The sequence below is a fragment of the Petaurus breviceps genome, unplaced genomic scaffold (genome assembly GCF_028583685.1).
Source record: "Petaurus breviceps papuanus isolate PSGF00001 unplaced genomic scaffold, PetGlider_PUasm1.0 90822, whole genome shotgun sequence".
NCBI lineage: Eukaryota > Metazoa > Chordata > Mammalia > Diprotodontia > Petauridae > Petaurus > Petaurus breviceps.
The window spans coordinates 8,666,641-8,689,186 of NW_027187351.1; the positions used below are offsets into that span (position 1 = coordinate 8,666,641).

At 37.6% G+C, this 22,546-nt stretch overlaps 1 protein-coding gene across 1 annotated transcript in view; it reads left to right on the forward strand.

Annotated features, from left to right (window-relative positions):
• The window catches only part of HCRTR2 (hypocretin receptor 2), a 206,105-nt gene that overhangs the window by 134,316 nt on the left and 49,243 nt on the right, over nt 1–22,546 (forward strand). Inside the window, exon 2 of the mRNA XM_069070647.1 lies at nt 9,664–9,842. Coding sequence (XP_068926748.1) covers nt 9,664–9,842 — 179 coding nt within the window. The remainder of the gene's footprint in view (nt 1–9,663; nt 9,843–22,546) is intronic.

Consider the following 22,546-nt stretch of genomic DNA (forward strand, 5'->3'; position numbering starts at 1 on the left):
ATATATATGTTATATAACATATAAAAATATATGTTCTCTAGAAATGTCGTACAGAAGGCTTCTCTGCACAGGTTTATAATACCAGTGGGAAACTGACTGGTTAGGATCCAACCCAAAAGCATTGTTCAGTGCCAAACGGGGGACTAAAGATAAGAAGGTATTTGTTTTCATTAGCAAGTAGCCATTCAAAAAAGCTCCTGTCACATTCCCTTCAAAATGGCTTTAGTCCAAATCAGCTCCAAAATTGATAATATCATTGAGAGGTAAAAATATTTATAACTTTCATCTACTGAGCTCATGAAACTATAAATAGCTGAGTCAAGGGAAATATGTTTTGAAATTTCATTTGTTAAACACAAAACACTACATAAAATATATCATCTTCATTTATAACAGAAGCTGGATAATGATTTCATAATTGAAATGTATACATTTCTCCAAAGTGAGTGTTTCCTTCTAATTGTAGCTTAGGTGCCAGCAAGTTTAATGTGCCCGATCCTATTAGCTAAAAGGTCATTGTCGGTTTTGGCTTTCATTTAACTTGCCATCAGGTGCTTACTATTTCAGTCATTTATTTGTTCTGAAGAGTACTTTATGGAAATAAAAGTAGTTGTTAAGCACCCACTTTTGAAAAGGGACAGGATCAAAGTAGAGAATAGGATAAGTGGGAGGTGGGATAGGAGGGAGGGAAATATAGTCAGTCTTTTACAATATATCTACTATGGAAATGCTTTGCATAGCTAGACATGTACAAGCTATATTGAATTGCTTATCTTCCCTGTGAGGGTGGTTAAAATTTTAATTAAAATATAATTTAAGCCACTAAAAAATAAAAGTAGTTGTTGTTGCTTTGTGTATTTATTTATACTCTCTTCCAAAACAGCTACTTAGCTCCTTAAAATCAGTCTACCTCACAGTAGCTTCTATGTTGTTCAGAGTTCTCAATCTGTCATTTTCTGACCCTCCATAGTCTGACATCCAGTAACCCTTTCTAGACTTATTTCACATTAGTCCCCTTCAAAAAGTTTTCATTCTAGCCAGATCAGATGACTAACTTTCCATCTGAGAGTTCTGTGATTTGCTAAGCTCTTTCCCATGCCTAGAATGTACTTCATCCTCACCTTGGTCTCTTGAAATCAGTATCTTGACTCAAGACTCAGCCACATACTACCTCCTTAAAGACTTTCTTAGTCTCTTTGTAAATATTGCTAACAAGATAATTTGTTCTTCAAGGTAATCTGCAGAAGGGCTAGACATCATGATGAAGAGGAAGAATAGGTTGAGCAGGAGTGGAAAAATAAGGAAGTTATACTAAAAACAAGCATGACAATGGTGTCCTGCCAAGGTGGTGGTTGGAGGCCTGGATTTAATTTTTTTTGGAGGGCAGTTGGGGTTAAGTGACTTGCCCAAGGTCACACAGCTAGGGTTTTTGTTTTTTTTTTTTTAGGTTTTTTTGTGCGTGTTAAGTATCTGAGGCAAGATTTGAACTCAGGTCCTCCTGGATCCAGGGCCAGTGCTCTATTCACTGTGCCACCTAGCTGCCCAGCCTGCATTTATTTTAAAGGGATCTAAATTTTAAAACTACATCTTTCTGTTCCTTATTACCTGTGTAATTTTGGGCAAGTTACTTTCCCAATCTTGAGCATTGGTCCTTGCATCTCTAAAAAAGAGGGTGATGGATTATATCAAGCATTCTTAGTGGAGTCCATGAATATTGATAGATTTTAGGGGGTCTATGATCTTGGATGGGAAAAAATACAGCTTTATTTTCATCAACCTCTAATTAAAATTTAGCATTTCATTCAAATATTAATTCAGAAAACATTGTTCTGAGAAGTGGTACATAGTCATCACCAGACTGCCAAGTGGGGCCAATGACAGACAAAAAAAAATGTTATGATCCTCTGATTAATTTCAACCCTAAATCTTTTGTTTGTCAGTCATTTATGACTCTTCATGACACCATTTAGGGTTTTCTTGGCAAAGATACTGGCATGGTTTGCCATTTCCTTTTCAGCTCATTTTACATTTGAGGAACTGACTCCTCCAGGGTCACACAGCTAGTAAGTGTCTGAGGCCAAATTTGAACTCAGGAAAATGAGATGTCTGACTTCAGGCCCAGGCACTCCATACACTGTGTCATCTACCTGCCTCAAACCCTAAATCCATGATACTAAAAATCAGAAGTCTTGAAGGTAGAGCACCTTTGAGTGATGGTTAGGTAAAAGGTGTGACCACACTAGTTAGTGGCTGAAGAGGAGTCGAGAATGATTAAATACTTTTTATCAGTCCTGCTCCTAAGAGTCTTTTACTTTGGAAATAGAAAGGTTTATAGCTTTAAGTAACAGCTTTGGAAGTTGAGGAAATGGTCAACAATGTTGAATTGTCCTCATTTGATAGGATAAATGACCCCTGCTCCTCCTAATCCCTAAACATGAGCTATTATACTTTCAGGGTAAGAGAAACAGCACCAGATGAAGGGCCTCAGGCTTCAGTGATGTTGGCTCTCTTGGATGAATAAGATGGAAATGAATTTCTAGTTACTAGTTGTATTCAGTAATCAGACTTCAGGTGCCAAGAACAGCTCTACATCATGATCTCCACACTAACCATCCCTTCAGGGCACCTCCTAAGGGTCTGTGAAAGCCTAATAATAACAAGCACAGCAGTGTTCAGTGCCTTCTCACCCCTCCTGAACACCATGAGCCTTGATATCAGTCCATGCTTTGATCTCTTACTTAAAGGATGCCAGTCTCTTACTGGTCATCTAAGCCTGATTATCCTTATCCAGAGTCCTAATATTTGAATCAGCTACAATTTTTTTTTTTCTCTTTCAAGAAAGTAATTTTTTTTTAGGATTGATTTCCTTTGGAGGATTGTATCCCTTTAGGGTGATTTCATATTGTTCTTCAACACAGAGTACCTCTTCTTGCTATTAGTATATAGCATTTATATGCACTGTATTGCTACTCTCCAATTTTTTTTTCCTAGAGCACTTATCTTTAGAAGTATTTCAATTATTCTGCACATTTCTTCAATTGACATCCACCCAGCAGTGACACCTTTAATAATCTGCAAAATTTTCCATCACATATAAGACTCTGTTGTATGAGATTGCCAGTAAAGAATGCTTTTTTTTAAAAGCATTTTTATTTTTCTTCATTTCATGGAACAAAAGAAGCATTTACATAACATAGTACAATAAGTAAGATGATTGCACACGAAACTACAAATTTACTTTTAAAGAGGGTATTAGTGTCTTTAAACCCTTTTAAGAATCATGCACTGAACATCACTTTCCTATTGCCACATGCGTGGGAGCAATATACTTCTAATTTGTTTTTCCCTCCTAAATTTACTTTCTATTAATTTGAAATGACACTTTTGGGGGCACACGTCCCAGCCACAGTGGTGTCCCATCTGTCAGACTCGAAGAAAGGAATGGCACATTTACATGCCACTCTTCATTCTGTAAGATAGGCAGGGAGATGGGGAAAAGCAAAATTGCTAGGCCTAGTATGAGGGTGGAAGAGAGGGCCGACAGAAATGAGCCTTAGATGTGCAAGTTATCTTATTACTCCTGGACTAAACTCCTTAAGTACAGAAATTGTTATTCATCTCTATAGTTCTCCAAAGCAGGACACAGTTCTCTACACACCATAGGGGAAGGATGTTTAGTATAGGTGAAGGAAGGAAAGAAGAAAACCAAGAAGAAAGGGACAGAAAGAAGGAGGAAGTGAAGGTGGATAGGAACAGGGAAAACAGAGGGGGAAGACAGAGACAGAGACAGAAAGAAGAATCCTAAGAAGCAAAATTGAAAAGGACTGGAAATGGAAGGAATATGGCACAAGGGTGAATATGAGATCAAAATAAAGGGTTAACATTCAGGATTTGTCCCCCCCGAATTGCACTCCACCCTAAATGAGATGTTCTTTCAAGGCACCTATGATTTTGATTTCTCTTTTTTCTAATACTATAGCTGGTGATAATTCTAGATGTGCCATGTATTTACTTTCTTATTGAATTGAGGATTGGTTCTATTTGGTCCTTTCAAGCCAGCTCCACCATGGGAGTTCTTTCTAAGCCTTTTTCCCTCTGTGTACACATATGCTTTGCTGTCTTGTGTTTTTCTTTATGAAAAAGTGTATCTTTTCACCTTGAATCTTTCATTCATTTCTCTGTATCCAATTCCACAAGATTATTTTCTTTTCTCTTTTGTAGGTCATTTTAGTTGAGAAAATATTGGCCCATGATTGAATCAAATTTCTTCATTAACACACTGTAATAAACATTGCAATTAATTTTGTGTTAAATGCTTTTCCCCATAGTACTAAAGCAATACATTTCAAAGGTCTTTGCTGACTCTTTGTGGCAAAAATAGGAACTGCATTCCTTTGGAATTCTGCGTATTGAGCTTTCTTCCATAATTAAAACTGTCCAATTAGTGCCGCATTCATGTAAACTTGTAATTAAGTAGGTAGCAGAAAAGTAAAGACTTTGTCATGGAATATGCACTCAACATTTAGACTAGTGAATGAGATTAAGCATTAAATGATTTCTATCTTTTACAATTATCTAAAAACATGTTTTGTTTTGCTTTGTTTCCCAAAGGAAATGTGATTTAATGGATATATAGTAGATCTGAGAGCTGATCAGATGCCAGGAGTCAGGAAGCCTTGAATTCAAGTGCCAGTTTTTATACTTAACTCCTTCATTCTTTAGGCAACTCTCTAATACTATAAATTATAGAAAAAGTACTCATCCATTTTGGAAGAGGGAATTCCCTCATGCAGACATTCTCCAGTGCAATGTGATCCCAAGTCAAAACTTAATATATATTTTATGCCACCTTTATTTCTAAAAACATCTCTCCCTCTACTCTCCCCAGCAAAGCATTCATTCCTTGTTATAATCTTTAATAGAATGAAAAAAGTCTTTCAGAAAAAGAAACTAACAAATCAATTACATATTATGCTATATTCCATATTCCATACACACACAATCCCCTTCTGACAAGAGACAGAAGTATATCGATATATGATTTAATGTTAATGAAAGAAGACATCTATTGAAGTTTTTAAACAATGAATTAGATATAAATTTATCCCTCGCAGGATTCCCAGTATGATGCCAATCATATTCATGAGGAGCAGGCTGCTCCTGCATTTAAGCAGAAAGAGTAGTTTCATATTCAGTAGGATTTGAAGGGCAGAACAAATCCTGTCCTTTAAAATCTCCCCTGCTGGTTTAATTAACATAAGGTCTGAAATTTCTATTCATTTTCACCATTATTGCTATCATCTTTTGTCATCATTTGATACATTGAAATGTCCCTGTGAGTTAGGTAAACTTCTTGTAATCTGATTCCAGTAGAAGGTAAGCTCCTGGAGGGTAGGGTTGTTATTCATTGTAATGTATCTCTAGCTCTTAGTACTGGGCCTTTCAGTCAGATGCTGAATAAAAATTTGTTAAATTAATTTGGCTTCACTAATTTATAGCTATTTGGAATCATTTCATATTCCAGGGAATTAATAGTCTTAATTAATTTCAGTAATATTCATTCTAAGTTCACTAAGTGCCTCTTACCATTGAGTAGCTAAGAACTTCTCTATTTGTTAACAGTTTCCAGATTCACTGAGCATTTAAGCAAAGAACAGGTGAACTACTTAAGATCAATTCCTATTTTTATACCTTCTTGCATATAATGTAGGAGTTTTTTGGTTTTGTCTTCTTCCCTGGGATTCCCATCATTTTCCACTGAACTGGTGTGAGGAGCAGGCTGCTCCTCCATATAAGCAGAAAGGGTTGTTTCATATTCGGTACGATTTGAAGGGCAGACCAAATCCTGTACCTTAAAATCTCCCCTGCTGGTTTAATTAACATAAGGTCTGAAATTCCTATTCATTAAATAAAGATGGTATCTTCAATTGATCCCTGATAAATGCACTAGCACATCTTGAATATTACAATATGAATTATTTACTGTACTTAAGAGAAAGCAGAGACCTGGGGAAAACCATATACAGGACAGACACATTTTCATGTGGTAGGAGGTAGGAGGGGAAATTGGAAAAGGTCCAGTAGAAGATGAGTCTGCCCAGACTGGAAGATACACTTCTGAATCTCTGGGCCCCTGGAAGGAGAGATAATGACAAAAATAGAGGAAGGAGTACCAAAAGAGGAGATCAATATGGGCACTGCAAAGAAAGTGTTTCTTTCTCGTTTTGCCTTCAGTGGAAGAGGATAAGTTCTCTGAATCCTTAATGTGTAGCTGGCAAGGACAGGTTGAGGGAATATAGGCAAAGGCACATCCACTTAGACATCACTGAGTTACTTCTCATTCCTACGGAGTCAAATAAGGACATCACTGCTACCTCCTCAAGCCTTGGCGTTGCCCTTCACATGCTTTGAGCCAAAGAACAGTTGGGTCTTTGTTCTGAGGCAGTGTGGAAGAGTGGGTGGAATTTTGGAATTAGAAAGGTCTAAGTTTAAATCCTGCTTCAGATAATTACAAGTTGTTTGATCCCTGGCAAGTCATTTTACTTCTCTGCCTCAGTTTCCTCTACTTTAACTTGGGGGAACAGGTTGGACTGAGTGGCTTTTTAAGGGTCATTGTAGCTCTAAGTCCATGTTTCTTATACCCTCTTATACCCATATATAGATATGCTAACATCATTGTTTAGATGGACATCAGGAGGTCACACGTAGCTCCACAGCAATAAGGGAATTTAGTCACCATCTAATGCAACCTTTATCCAATGATAATAATAATAATAAAATTATAGATGAATCAACTATTACCCTGTCACACATGTAGTCAGTGCCTGCCCTCTCTTTCTAATCAGTACTCCTTAGTATTTCTTCTCAGTGAAGCAGTGTGAATGATTTACTCCTTTGCTGAAATGAGGATTTAATGGAGAGAGAGATGAGAATACTCATTGAGTCCCTGATGGGTACTACCAGATGGGGACACTACTCAGGTGATAAATATATCTGCAGTAGTCGGTCATAAGGCTTTTGTTTTTCCAGAGTCAATTTTACCTAGGTAAGGGCATCTAAGTCGAGCAGTGGAGAGAGAGCCAGACCTGGAGTCAGGAAGAATTGAATTCAAATTCAGCCACGTACATTTACTAACTATGTGACCCTGGGCAAATCACTTAGTCTTGTTTGCCTCAGTTTTCTCATCTGGAAAATGAGCTAGAGAAGGAAATGGCAAACCACTCCAGTATCTTTGCCAAGAAAATCGCAAATGGAGTCACAAAGAAATGGATATGACTGAAATGACTGAATAACAAAGGGGTCTATATCATGGCACCATGGTACAGATTAATGCCTCATATCTAGTATAGAACTATGTATGTCACCCTTCCATCTGTCTACACCATGTACACAAAACACGCCTTAGATGCTATAAGTGATAGGTTAGAACTGAACCAACTTAAAAAGTTAGGTAAAAGTATGTTTTAAAAGGATGTCCTGTTATCTTGTCTAGGACAAGGACAGTCTGAACAGTCTGAGCCATTTGTTGACTGAAAGTATGAAACCTGAACATGAATAATGACAAGCTTTGACTGGAAATAATGCTGTTCATTTTCTAGCCGGCTGTGACCTATATGGCACTGACTTAATCATGCATCCTGTAGTGTGAAGAGGAGAGAGAGGGGAGAGAGAGAGAAGAGAAAGAGGAGAGAGAGAGAGAGAGACAGAAAGAGAGAGAGAGAGAGAGAGAGAGAGAGAGAGAGAGAGAGAGAGAGAGAGAGAGTTTTGCTAAAAAAAATAACACTGGCCAAATCACAATTTTCAAATTCAAAACCTATCATTCTCTATTTATTGAGCTTGACTGAGTTTTAAGAACTGTGCTGCTAAAGTCTCAAATCAGGTGTGAAATCCCCTAAAATCAAGTTCCAGAAATTCAAACATCCTTTGGTAGGCATTTGATAGGACCTGAAGGGAGAGATGAGCTTCAATAGTTGGAAAAATAGTGTTTTAATAAATAAAAATCTTGATAAAGAGTAAAGTTGTCACTATTTTCAGTTTTATAAAAGACTCGAAAAACAATTTGTAATATTATTTCTTTAGCTTCTTTTGAAATGATTTTAGAATGCGCATATGATTTCTGTCAAGCACAAAGCAGGACCCCCTTTGCAACTTATAGCCTTAGGAAGGCACTAGGGTCTACTGAGAGTTTAAGTCACTTGCTTAGGGTTACACAGATTGTACATATTAGATACAGGACTTGAATCCTGATCTTCATGACTTCCTGGTTAGCCTTCTATTCTCCCCCTTAGATTCATTATTAAGGTTTTCTGTCCTAATCACCAGGAATTGCTTCATTTAAGCTATGCAGATAATAGCCATGCCATAGTATTGACAGACAAAATCCAAATAGTAACATAGCTAAAAATCCATTAATAGCCATAATGAGAATCACCATCGTTATCATCAGTAGTAGCAATAGTTGGAGTAGTAGTATTGTTATTATTATAGCTACTCATATTTATATGGCCCGCTAAGGTTTTCAAAGCACTTCATATATACCATCTCTTGACTCTCACAATCTTGTGAGATAAATGCCTTTTGTATTGTTATCTCCATCTTACTAGGAGGAAACTGAGGCTGAGAAGAGGGAAGAAGAAGGTAAATATATCTGGCCTAGTTGGATGACCTAGAGAAGGAAATGACACTCCAGTGTCTTTGCCAAGAAAACCCCTAATCGGGTCATGAAGAGTCAGAGACAATTGGAAAATAACAGAATTAACAACACACTTGGTCTTAAGGCCCCTAATTGTCCAGAGTCACAGTTCTGCTTTGGAGGGACCAGGATCCTGACACTATGATACAGACATACATCGGGTTAATGCCCTTTGTCTAGCATAGGACTGCTTTCCCCTTCCCAAGGTCCAGCACCACCTAGTTAGTATATGAGGCAGGATTTCAACCAAGGCCTTTTGGACTGTGTCCAGAGTCCAGTACTTTATCCTTTCTCAAACTATCTCCCGTTAACTAATTGAAATTATCTAAGGAACCTTCATTCAAATGCCAAGGATTATGTAACTTTTTGAATAAACAAATACCTAGGGGAACTAGAGAACAGTAGGAGGGGCTACATTTCAATGAACAGTCAGGACAATTTCCAAAGGTAGGAGCAAGTGAGAGAAGTCTAAATGTGAGTGTGAAGAAAATTTTAAATGATAAAATCCAACCAAGTCATGGTGCCAAAACGACCAGAGTAGTAAAGAAGAGGGAAAGTGGAGGTTTTCTGGGACTCCTATTCTACTCACTTCCATGTCCTTCAATTCTCTGGGTGAATAAACTGTATTCTATGCTGCACTTTTTTGGAGTTTGGGTATGAGCCAATTTCACGGCTGCTACTATTAAGAGATGGAGTCACAGACAACTGGATTAACAGGTTTTCCACAATACAAGATGGATGATTCTAGTTGTCTTTTCCTCTTGGAAACTCCTCATGGGTGAAACACATTCATTTTAAATTGTATTCAGCTGCCTGATTGGCCACTTCTGCAGAAAGATGACATCAACTTTAATCATCTTTACTTTCCCATTAGGATATTTCCCTGTCGGTGAAAAACTAAATAGCTTAGCAAAGCTTTTTCATGGGCTGACTAATTTCTGAGACCCTGCTTATTTCTCTTTCAAAATCAGTTTGTGTTGCAGTGTGGAAGAACCATCACATGAGGACTGTCACCAACTACTTCATCGTGAATCTTTCCCTGGCAGATGTGCTTGTGACCATTACTTGCCTTCCAGCAACACTGGTGGTGGATATCACAGAGACTTGGTTCTTTGGACAATCCCTCTGCAAAGTGATCCCTTACTTGCAGGTAAGGTTCCATTTTGTTGTTTGTTTGAACACCACTAAAGTGTCTTTTTAAAGTTTCCCTAGCAGAAGCACTAGTACGGAGGTATCAAACACAATACCCCCACCACCAACGCTTTCAAAGAACTAGATTAAAATGTAATTGGGAAATATTTAACAAAATAAATAAAAAAGCAATATAACAAATATGTAATTTTCAGCCCACAAGCATCCTAATATATGAATTCATCACCCCATTTCTAGCCACCTGGTTGGTACATGGGTTATAAGAAGTTGAAGTGGTCATGGAAATTACAAATATGATTTTCAGAAAAGATATAACAAGCCAGTGGGTGAAAATTCAGTATCCTGAGGGAAACAGAGTCATCCCATTTGGTTGTCCTTTTTATCAACTATCAAAAGAGAGATCAGACTGGATAAGTCCTGATGTTCCTTCCAGTTCAAATATCCAAATTAAGCCAGTCAATAAGCATTTGTTAAGCATCTATTCTTCATAAAGCATTGTGCTAAATGCCGAAGATACAAAAAGAGGCAAAAGATTGTCCCAATTCTCAAAGAGCTAACAATATAGTGGAGGAGACAATAAGACAACAAATATGTATAAACAAACTATATACAAGATAAGTAGGGTATAATTAATAGAGAGAGGGCATGAGAATTAACCAAAGTTGGGAGACTTCCTGTAGAAGATGGGAATTTAGTTGGGACTAAAATGAAGCCAGGAAAATCAAGGACGTGGAGACAAGGAGGGAAGAACATTCTAGGTATGAAGGACAGTCAGAAAAAAAAAATACACAGAACCCAGAAACATAAATGGCTTTTTCATGGAATAGATAGGATACCAGTGTCACTGAATCAAAGAGTACTTGATAGGATGTGTAGTGTAGGAGAAGTTAAGTTATAAAGAACTTTGAATGACAAAGAGAAAATGTTGTACTTGATTCTGCAGATGATGGGGAGTCAATGGAATTTATTGAGTGTGTGTGTGTGTGTGTGTGTATTGGGGGAGGGGGGCAGGGTGACACAGCAGAAGCTGATTCTGAGACATTTTGTGGTAGTTAAGACAGATATGTCCCAGAGAAGGGAAAAGGTAACAAGTGCTAGATAAAGTGATAATAATAACAATGATACTAGTGGTAGTGTTTTCTATAGTACTCTTAGTGGAGTAAAGGTCTTTATGAGGCAGCATTAACAGCAGAAAGAACATTGGCTCTTGAATCAGAGAACCTGGTTTTAAATCCCACCTCTGATGTTTAAACCTATATCTGCTTGGGTCAGTCATTTTATCTCCCTTGGCTTCAGTTTTCCATCTCTATAATAGGGGAGTTGGTCAAGGTGGAGTCTGATCTCACTTCTAGTTCCAGATCTATGATCCTCTATGATCCTATTTTAACTTTATGACAACAACCTGTGAAAGAGATTGTTAATATTATTATTATTATAGATGAGGAAACCAAGACTGAGAGATGGTAACAAACTTGTTCATAGTAACACAGTTATTACAAAAAATAGGATTCAATCCCATTTCCTCCTAATTCCAACTCTGGCATTCATTACCTTTTACCACATTGCCTCCTTTGACTGTCTGGTATGAACACTACAGAGCAAAGGAAGCCCAGTGCCTTTTATCCCTGCCAATGAACGTGATATGGGGATGAACAAAAAGTATATTTTGGGTGGAGGTAAAAGATAAAAGATTAGGACCTATCTAATGTAATTGCTTCTGGTCAACCCTATTGGTAACTTGCCCAAAAGGAAAATTGGGAGAATGGTCTTTAGAAATAGTTGAAGGTTTTGTGCTCCTTGGAAGTGAGTTCTGTGTTTGGACATTAAGAAATTACATCCATCATTGCCCTATCAAGATCATGCTGGATTTGGTGTTTGAGGATCTGGATTTAAATCCTGCTTCAGTTTCTTCTTGTAGTTATTTAATTGTTTTCAGTCTTGTCCTACTCTTTGTGACCCCATTTGGGGTTTTCTTGGCAAAGATACCAGAGTAGTTTTTTTTTCCTTCTCCAACTGATTTCACAGATGAGAAAACTGAGGAAAAGTGGGTTAAGTGACTCACACAACTAGTAAGTGTCAGAGGTCAAATTTGAACTCAGGAAGATGAGTCTTCCTGACTCCAGGCCCCACTCTAATAACTGTACCACCTAACTGAACCTTCCTCTTACTAGCTATTTAATTCTGGGGGAAAAGTGATTCAACCTCTCTGGGACTCATTTTCCTTATCTATAAAATGAAGAATTGGACCTAGATGATCAGTCTGGTTCTTTCCAACCCTAAGTATGTGTTCTGTGATCCTAATTGCTGAGGACTTAATGTGTACTTCTACCATGACCCTTCCAACTCTGAGTCTATGATTCTATGGTCTTGTGTTAATTTAAAGAAACATTTAAATTTTAGACTGAGATGTTGTTTGTTTGTTTTTTTAATACTGCTTGACCATGAAGGTAATGGTTTTGTCTTATTGGGATTTCATGAAAAACCTTAACTTTTCAGTATTATTTAGTAGTAATAATGATAATGATAATAATAAACATTTCTATAAGTCTTTGTATATTACTTCCTTTGAGCCTCACAGAAACCCTGAAATATATAGTAAAAATAATATTACCATTTTCATTTTATGCTTAAAGAAACCAAGGCAGGGATATGCTGGTCGGGATTTAATAGTCAGCTGTCCAGAAAGGACATGCTTATAAGATTAATATGCATTAACATTTCTGTACCACTTTGCTAAGAGTAAACAACCAACAAAACTATAACTCAAGTCCTGATTTGTAGCACATGTTGATATACAAGTTGTGATGATACCCCTGAAAATTTAACAATAGCTTCTCAATGGTTGGACCTGGTTCTAGTAATCCTTGCTCAAAGATATGATTTGCTCATGGTCACATAGCTAGTTACAGTGAAAGGTGGCATTTTAATACAGGTGTCTCAAAACTATGTTCAATATTCTGTTATCTATTTATACTGCCTCTCAACAAGATGACATCATCTATTATGATAGTCATTTTCTAATTTGTCAATAATTAATTGCATTAATCTAATGAGGAAACTAAGGGTAGAAATCAAGAAAAATCTCCTTGTTCACTGTTAATGACTGCTCCCTAAGGCCTGTCTAGGATTTCTAGTGACAGAGGAGCATAATTTGGAGTTACATCTCCATGTTTCCCCACAAGCTAACAACATGCACTATTATAAGCATTCCCCTTCTCCACCATGGGTATTTTCTACTGATAATTGTAAATTTTCAAGGACTTCAAATATAGCACAAATTAAAAAAAAGAATCCTGATATACACCTTTGGTGGAAAATAGCCTATATGACCTTTTGAAACTAAAATGTCACCAAGAATCCCTTAGCTATGCAATTGCTGCAGATAGTTGTTCTAAAAGGCAGTGGCGGGAGGAGGGAGGGGGCAAGATTTGCAAAGTCAAAAGTACCCAGAAAGTGCCCTACATGCCTCGATTTATAGCCAGCAATGGTAAGGGGGTAAACCTCAGTCATAGGAAGTTATAAATTTTGTGCAGCTATTCAATTAAGAAAGGCAAAACTATACAAACTGAAGATTCTGGAAAACTTTAAAAGATTAAAATTCATTACAGAATTTTTAAAAAGAAAGTTCTAGGGGGCAGAGTCATGATGGTGAAGTAGAAGCAGGACTTCCATGCAGCTCCGGCCCCCACCTCCTCCAATTCATGTGAAAAATTACTCTAGACAAACTTTGGAGCTACAGAATCAACAAAATGATAAAGAGAAGCTAACCTTACACTGAGAAGATCCCAGCAGGCTGGCAGGAAGGGGCCAGCACAGTGCTCTGGAAGCCGATGCCAGTCTCATATGAGCCAGAGGTTTTAGCCTCAGGGCCGGCCTGACAAGCCACCAGCTGGAGGGATTTCAGATCACCAACAGCAGTGGTGATTTCCAGAATTATCAACCCATAGAAACTAAGGACAAAGTGAGAGGTCAGTGAAGTGTTGACTTTGGGACTTGGGAATTCAGAAGTGCCGTCTGGCCTTTGGGTGAGAAGGGGTGAGAAGCGGCTGACGCACTGAGGCCATGCATGCACCTGCCTCATGGCTGCTTCAGAGCTCCTGGGCTGCAGATTGTAGGGGGACCAAGGGACAAGTCTGAGGGGTAATCGCTCTTGCTTTAACTTACTTGGATCTGGATTGCTGTCTAGTGAGGAGGTTCTGGGGTGCATGAGCAGTTTGCCAGAGCATGTGGAGGCTTCAGAGAAGGTACCTAACTAATACCTCCAGCAGCTGTGAAAACCCCAGCATTGGGGTTAAAGCTCCAGTTTCAGGTAGCAGAGTTCTACTGTGGCAAAAAGCTCAAGAGTCAAGTAATTGAGTGGCAACATGAGCAAGCAAAGGAAGCAAAGCATGCTCAGCAATCTGACTTTACACTCCTATTTTGGGGACAAAAATCAAAGCATGTAATAGGAGGAATACAGGGAGGCAGAACTCCTGTACCAAAGAACTTCCAAGAAAAATATGAGCTGGTTACAGGTCATAGAAGAGCTTTAAAAGCATTTTGAAAATCAAATGAGAGAAGTAGAGTAAAAATTGGGAAGAGAAATGAGAATCATGCAAGAAAATTATGAAGTAAGTGTCAACAATCTGACTGAAGAAAATAACACCTTAAAAAATAGACTAACTCATATGGTAAAAGAGGCTCAAAAAGGCAATGAGGAGAAGAATACCTTAAAAAGCCAAATTTGCCAGATGGAAAAAGAATCTCAAAAGCTCACTGAAGAGAATCATTCCTTCAGAATTTGATTGGAGCAAATGGAAGCTAGTGACATTATGAGATACGAAGATATTATTAAACAGATCCAAACAAATGAAAAAATAGAAGGCAATGTGAAATATCTCATTGGAAAAACCACTGACCTGGAAAATAGATCCAGGAGAGATAATTTAAAAAATTATTGGACTATCTGAAAGCCATGATCAAAAAAAGAACCTAGAAATCATCCTTCAAGAAATTCTCAAGGAAAATTTTCCTGACGTTTTAGAACCAGAGTGCAAAATAGAGGTTGAAAGAATCCATCAATTACTTCCTGGAAAAGATCCCAAAAAGAAAACTCCTAGGAATATTACAGCCAGGCTCCAGAGTTCCCAGATATAGGAGAAAATATTACAAGTAGTCAGGAAGAAACAATTTGAATATTGTGGAAACAAAATCAGAATGACTCAGGATCTGGCAGCTTCTACAAGGTGGGATCTAAGGGCTTGGAATATGATATTCTGGAGGTCAAAGGAGCTGGGATTAAAACCAAGAATCACCTATACAGCAAAACTGAGTATCAAGTTTCAGGGGAAAATATGGTAATTCAGTGGAATAGAGGACTTTCAAGCATTCTTGATGAAAAAACCAGAGTTGAATGGAAAATTTGACATTCAGATACAAGAAGCAAGGGAAGCATGAGAAGGTAAACAGGGAAAATAAATCATAAGGAACTTATCAAAATTGAAGTACTTATATTCCTACATGAAAAAATGATAATTATAGCTGATGAAACTTTTCTCAGTATGACAATAATACTTGAAGGGAATAGAAATGTGTGTATACATATATATGTATACACACACACACACATATATATATATACACATACACATGTTTGTATACATGCAGATATATGTCTATATAGGAGTGTATATGGGCATATGAATACATATGTGATTGTGTGTATATATGTCTACAGGTATACATAAACAAAGGGCACAGGACCAATTGAATAGGAAAGGATGATACTTAAAAGGTGAAATTAAGAGGTGAGAGTGGAATATAATGAGAGGAGATGGAGAGAGACAGAATGGGGTAAATAAATTATCTCATATAGAAGAGGCAAGGGAAAATTGTTACAATGGAGGGGAAGAAAAAGAAGGCAAAAGGGAATGAGTCAACCTTATTCTCATTGAATTTGGCTTAGGGAGGGAATGACATACACATTAAATAGGGTATCTCACCCTAAAGGAAAGTAGAGGGGAAGGGGAAGAGAGGGGGGATAATGGAAGGGAGGGTAGGCTAGGGAGGAGGGAAGTTGGAAGCACCCACTTTTGAAAAGGGACAAGATCAAAGTAGAGAATAGAACAAGTGGGGAGTTGGGATAGGATGAAATGAAATATAATCAGTCTTTCCACTATGGAATTGTTTTGCATAGCTACACATGTACAACCTATATTGAATCGCCTATCTCCCCAGTGAGGGTGAGTAACGAGGGAGGAAGGGAAAGAATCTGGAATCCAAAGTTTTAAAATCAAATGTTTAAAACTATATACATATTATTATTATTATTATTATTATTATTATTATTATTATTATTTTGCATGTAACTGGGAAATGAGATCTACAGGTACTGGGGCATAGAGATCCACCATGCCCCACTTGAAAGTCGAAGGAGGGATGGAGGAAGATATGGAAGACAGATTGGGGGAGGGGATATTCAGTGGGATCGCTGTTTTGGGATGGTGGGTAGGGAAAATTGGGGAGAAAATTTGTAACTCAAAATCTTGTGGAAATGAATGATGTAAACTAAAAAATAAAAAAGAGAGAAAAAAAAGAAAAATTAAAAAAAAATGTCCAGATCAAAAAATTAAAGAAAAGTATTTTCTTAAAGTATTCAAACTAGAAATCATACCTCATAGTAGCCATTTCTTTATGACTCCTAAAATCATAAATTTAGAGTGAGACAGGAACTTAGGGGACACTGTGTCCACCTGCCCTTCAATTTTAAAGATAGGGCACTGAAAACTTTTATGTTGTATGTTGCCTCAGTTCACATAGCTTTAAGTTTCTAAATGAGCATTGGAAACTAGATCTTCTTTGACTCCAAATCTAGTGCCCTATCTACTACATAACACTTCCTCTCACCTAGTTTGTAGACCAATCTTCCCACATCTCTCATGATATAAGTAATCTGCTGCATTTCTCATGGCAGCATGGTCAAAAAATGTCTCTAGTGAGAGTCAGAGGGGTTTACTTCAAGTTGAGACTGGTTCCTAGAACTCGGAACATTTAAGAACTTGGGAGATGAGAGCAGGTCCACATTTCTGTAGAAAGGTTATGAATTAGAAGCTTCTCCAGTTACACATAGAGATAGATTTTTTTTCAACATAACCTTGGGAGAAGTTCATCAAGTGCTGCGGTAAAAGAAGACATTATGAAATACTTCTCATATGAGAATATTTGTACTAGGTATTCCATCTGAGGCAACTCATTGATTGGTTGGGGTCTCAAGTGCTTCTTAAGTTGTGTACACTTTATAGCTGTTTCCAACACCATCCATACATTTATTGCAAGCATAGTACATGGTTTCAGCTCTTTTTAAGTTAGGAATTTCTCAGGACTTTCAGAATTTTCTGAGTTTTAGGCATCAAAGTACAGCTTTAAGGTACCTTGTGGCCCAGTACTTAGTCCAAAGAATGTGGATACTAGGTACATCTCTGTGGTTATTAAACACCTATTGTAACTTTTTTTCATTTTTCAAATGCTTTATTAATTTCATATTTACATCATTCATTTCCGCCAGATTTTCAGTTACAAATTTTCTCCCCATTTTTCCTCTACCCACCGCCCAAAAATAGCAGTTCCACAGGATATCCCCTCTTCCGATCTGCTCTCTGCCATATCTTTTCCAATACCCCCTTTGACTTATCCAGTAGGGCATGGTTGATCTCTATACCTCAGTGCCTGTATAACTAATTTCCCTATTACATGTAAAATAATATTAATAATACTATATATATATATTTAAACATTTGATTTTAAAACTTTGAATTCCTGATTCATACCCTTCCTCCCTTGTCATTCACCCTTACTGGGAAGATAAGCAATTCAGTGTAGGTTGTACATGTGTAACTAAGGCAAAACATTACCATAGTACATATATTGTAAAAGACTGACTATATTTCTCTACATCCTATCCCACCTCCCACTTGTTCTATTCTCAACTTTGATCCCACCCCTTTTCAAAAGTGGATGCTTCCAAATTCCCTCCCCACCAACCTGCCCTCCCTTCCATCATCCCCCATCTCATCCCCTTCCCCCTACTCTCTTGTAGGGGGAGATACCCTATTTAGTATGCATATCATTCCCTCCCCAAACCAAATTCAATGAGAATAGGGTTGACCCATTCCCTTTTGCCTTCCTATTCTTCCCCTCCATTGTAGCCATCTTCCCTTGCCTCTTCTATATGAGATAGTTTACCCCATTCTGTCTCTCCTCATCTCCGCTCATTATATTCCTCTCAATTATACCTTTTAAGTACCATCCCTTCCTATTCAATTGGACCTGTGCCCTCTATCTATGTATACCTGTAAACATATATAAACACATTCACATATGTATTAATATGCCCATAAACCCTCTGATATAGACATATATGTATGTGTGTGTATATATATATATGTGTGTACATATATATATATATATATTTCTATTCCCTTCCACTATTTTCAGATTGAGAAAAGTTTCATAAGTTACAATTATCACTTTTCATGTAGGAATGTTAATAGTTCAACTTTGATAAGTTTCTTATGATTTCTTTTCCCTGTTTACCTTCTCATGCTTGTCTTGCTTCATGTATCTGAATGTCAAATTTTCTATTCAACTCTGGTTTTTTCATCAAGAATGCTTGAAAGTCCTCTGTTCTACTGAATGACCATATTTTCCCCTGAAACATGATACTCAGTTTTGCTGGGTGGGTGATTCTTGGTTTTAATCCCAGCTCCTTTGACCTCCAGAAAGTCATATTCCAAGCCCTTCGATCCCTCAGTGTAGAAGCTGCCAGATCCTGGGTTATCCTGATTGTTTTTCTACAATATTCAAATTGTTTCTTCCTGACTGCTTGTAATACTCTCTTCTTGATCTGGGAATTTCAGAACCTGGCTATACTATTCCTAGGACTTTTCTTTTTGGGATCTTTTTCAGGGGGTGATCGGTAGATTCTTTCAACCTCTATTTTGCCCTCTGATTCTAAAACATCAGGGAAGTTTTCCTTGAGAATTTCTTGGAGGATGATTTCTAGGTTCTTTCTTTGATCATGGTTTTCAGGTAGTCCAACAATTTTTAAATTATCTCTCCTGGATCTATTTTCCAGGTCAGTGGTTTTCCCAATGAGATATTTCACATTGCCTTATATTTTTTCATTTGTTTGGATCTGTTTAACAGCATCTTGATTTCTCATAAAGTTATTAGCTTCCATTTGCTCCAGTCTAATTCTGAAGGAATGATTCTCTTCAGTGAGCTTTTCAGATTCTTTTTCCATCTGGTAAATTCAGCTTTTTAAGGCATTCTTCTCCTCATTGCCTTTTTTTGAGCCTCTTTTGCCATTTGAGTTAGTCTGTTTTCTAAGTTGTTATTTTCCTCAGTCAGGCTGCTGACTCTCATTTCATAAATTTCTTGCATGGTTCTCATTTCTCTTCCCAATTTTTCCTCCACTTCTCTTATCTGCTTCTTAAGGTCCTCTATGGCCTGTAACCAGCTTGTATTTTTCTTGGAAGCTTTTGGTGCAGGAGTTCTGACCTCACTGGCTTTCTCCTGTTCCATGATTTGATCCTTTTTGTCCCCAATATAGCAGTCTGGCATTGTATTGCTTTGTTTGGTTTGCTTCCTTTGCCTGGTCATTTTTCCATTCAATTTCTTAACTTTTGGGCTTTTTTCCACATTGGGCTGTGCCACGGGACAGGGGAGCTATCTCCAAATGCTGGGGTTTTCTCTGATGCTGGAGGTATTAGTTGGGTGCCCTCTCTGAAGCCTCCACATTCTCTGGCAAGCTGGTCACACACCCCAGGACCTCCACCCTAGACTGCAATCCAGGTCTGAGCAGGTTAAAGCAAGAGCAATTACCCCTCAGACTGTTTGCTTGGTACCCCTATACTCTGCAGGCTAGTTGCTGAAGCTCCCATGTGTGGGTAGCTGCACCGCAGCCCTCAGCGGCTTCTTGCCCTGGGGGCAAAAGCCAATGCACTCCCAACTATTGGGTCCCAAAGTTCACACTGCACTGACCTCTCACTTTTTCCTTAGCATCTATGTGTTGATAATTCTGGACTGCTACAACTGCTGGTGATCTGGAGTCCCTCCAGCTGGTGATTGGTCAGGCCCGCCCTGGGGCTAAAACCTCGATGTGGGGTTGGCTCCTGGCACGCTGCACTGGCCAATTCCTGCCTGCCTGATTGGCTGTCCTCAGTGGGAGGTTAGCTTCTCTGTGTTATTTTGTGGGTTCTGTAGCTCCCAAGTTGGTTTAGAGTCCCCTTTTACATGAATTGGAGGTGGTAGGAGCCGGAGTCCTGTTTCTACTCCACCATCTTTACTTCACCCCTTATTGTACATTTTCAAATGATAAAAAAAAAATAATAGTGGCACATCCTTTAACCAAAGGAGCAAAGAGTTATCATATGCTTCATCCAACCATGTAGAGCTAGTCCATCTTTTTCAATTGGAACTCAGCCAATTTGCTTTCATCCCTAACCCAAAGGATAAAAATGAGTAACCATATGTCTGGGTAAGATGAAAAAGCTTAGAGTAGAGTAGAGTAGAGATGATACTCATTAGGCCTCTGATAATTCTGTTATCTCCATTTTTTCACTACATTTCATCTTGTCTAGGGAGTACTTTCAGACAGTCTAGAATTCTTAGCTTAGAGTCACCATGAGCCCAATCTAGGCCACCTCATTTATATATGAAAGGATTAGAAGAAGGACTAGAACACAAGACTGTTCACTCCAGAATGAGAGGTTTTTGCTTTTGTTTTGCTTTTTTTTACTGTGAGATCTGACACCTCCTAAAATCCTTTCCTTTTGGAAAATCCTTTCCAACCGTGTTAACTGTTAAAGAGTTTTAAATTATATTAAGTCAAAATCTTCTTCCCTGCAATTCTCCACAATTAGAAAATGGTCAAATAAATTAAAGATCCCTATAGATATCCTAATAGTCCAGATTCTATTACAGGTGAAGAAATAGAATAAACCAATCAAATGATACCAACAAAGAAGTCATTTGGAAATAAACTGTGTTGAGCCCTATAGTAGAAAAGTCATTTTTTTTCCCATCATCATAGACTGTAATTAATCACTAACAGATTAGGTTCTGCAATTTTGCCCCTAGAGAGAGTAAGGCATGGGACTGAGACTCCTTAAGAATCCTTGCAAGAAGGTTTTCCTACATTAGTGTGAAAGTATGGTCATAACGACAGTCACATAATTCTCTGTCAATGTTAGAGCAGGACCTCAGAAAATCTTTGAGAAGGCTACAAGGTATTTCTCCAGGATGCTACCTTTGTCCAGATTGACAGAAGTAAGAGCATCATCAAGTTCAGTGACTAGTGCATAGTAAATGTTTCATAAATGATTTCTGACTTGATTATCAAGGACATCTTTCTGTGCATCCTTGGCACTTATCCACATGAAATGATGGTGATGGCTATTCCAGGGCCTAATGGCTTAATTTCTTTTCTGCAAATGTACAGAAATAAATTTAATTTCTACTTAATTTCATCCTGAAAAGCTCTAACCATGTTTGTACAGTCCTCAGTTCCAAAAACATGGTTGGATTGTACAATGAATGGCAAATTTGACATTCAATAGGTATTTACTCCTGGTTGGTAGTAAATGTCAAGTGTGGCTATGGTACAGGTTAGTATTTCTTTTAGAAAATTTAATATATGTAATGTTGTATGTAAAAACAACTAAATCATCAAATGATTCTCTGTCACCTTCTTTTAATTCAAATCTCCTATGTTTATTGATAACATAATTCAATTTACCTCCCCCACAGTCATATACAAACAACTATAAAATTTTACATAATTAATATGCTTGCACTATATAAAATATTCTAAAAATGCTCTATATCTGGTATTATAAAATTAATTTTAATAACATTAAATCAATAGTATTTATGCCTGTAGTTGTTACAGTGAATCATAATACAAAAAGTCACTATTCTAAAGAAAATTAATATATTTCCTCAGAAGTCAGCTCTTTGGTATATAAAAATAAAACTTGATGTCTTCATTATCTCTCTTTTAATGCATGATGTTAGGTGAGGATTTTTTTGTTTGTTTTTTCACAGTTGAAGGGGAAAGGATAATTTTGAGAATGTCAATTTTCCAGAAAAGAACATTAACGAAACTTATTATATCATTTTTTCTATCATTATAACAGAACAAAGATCAGTAGAAACTATAGCCTTAGCTTTATACTGAATAGCCTCTAATGAGCAGTGCCTTCCAAAGCTAGTAGCTTTAATTTAAATATGCCCCACCCTTATGAGTTATCAAAGAAAGAATAAATCATATTCACTGTGGTGTATTTTATTCTGAATTAGCTTTCTTTGAAAGTTGTTAGTGAAGATGGTGGAGAAAAGGCAGGGATTCACTCAAGCTCTCTCTAATTCCCCCTCTAAATAACTTCAAATAATGCCTCAAAATGAATTCTGTAGCTGCAGAACCCACAAAGCGATGGGATGAAATAATTTTTTCCAACCCAAGAAAACCTAGAAAGTCATCAGGGAGGGTCTGGTGTGAGTGGAAGTGAAAAAAAGTGGAGTACAGTTGAGGACAGGCTATCCCCAGACAAGTCAGCAGCAGGCGTTGGAGGCAGCTAAATCTATAGCAGCCGCTTCTGGAGTTTTTGGTCCACAAATAGTGACGAAGTTGTACAACTAGTCAGAAGGAGATTACAAGGGAGT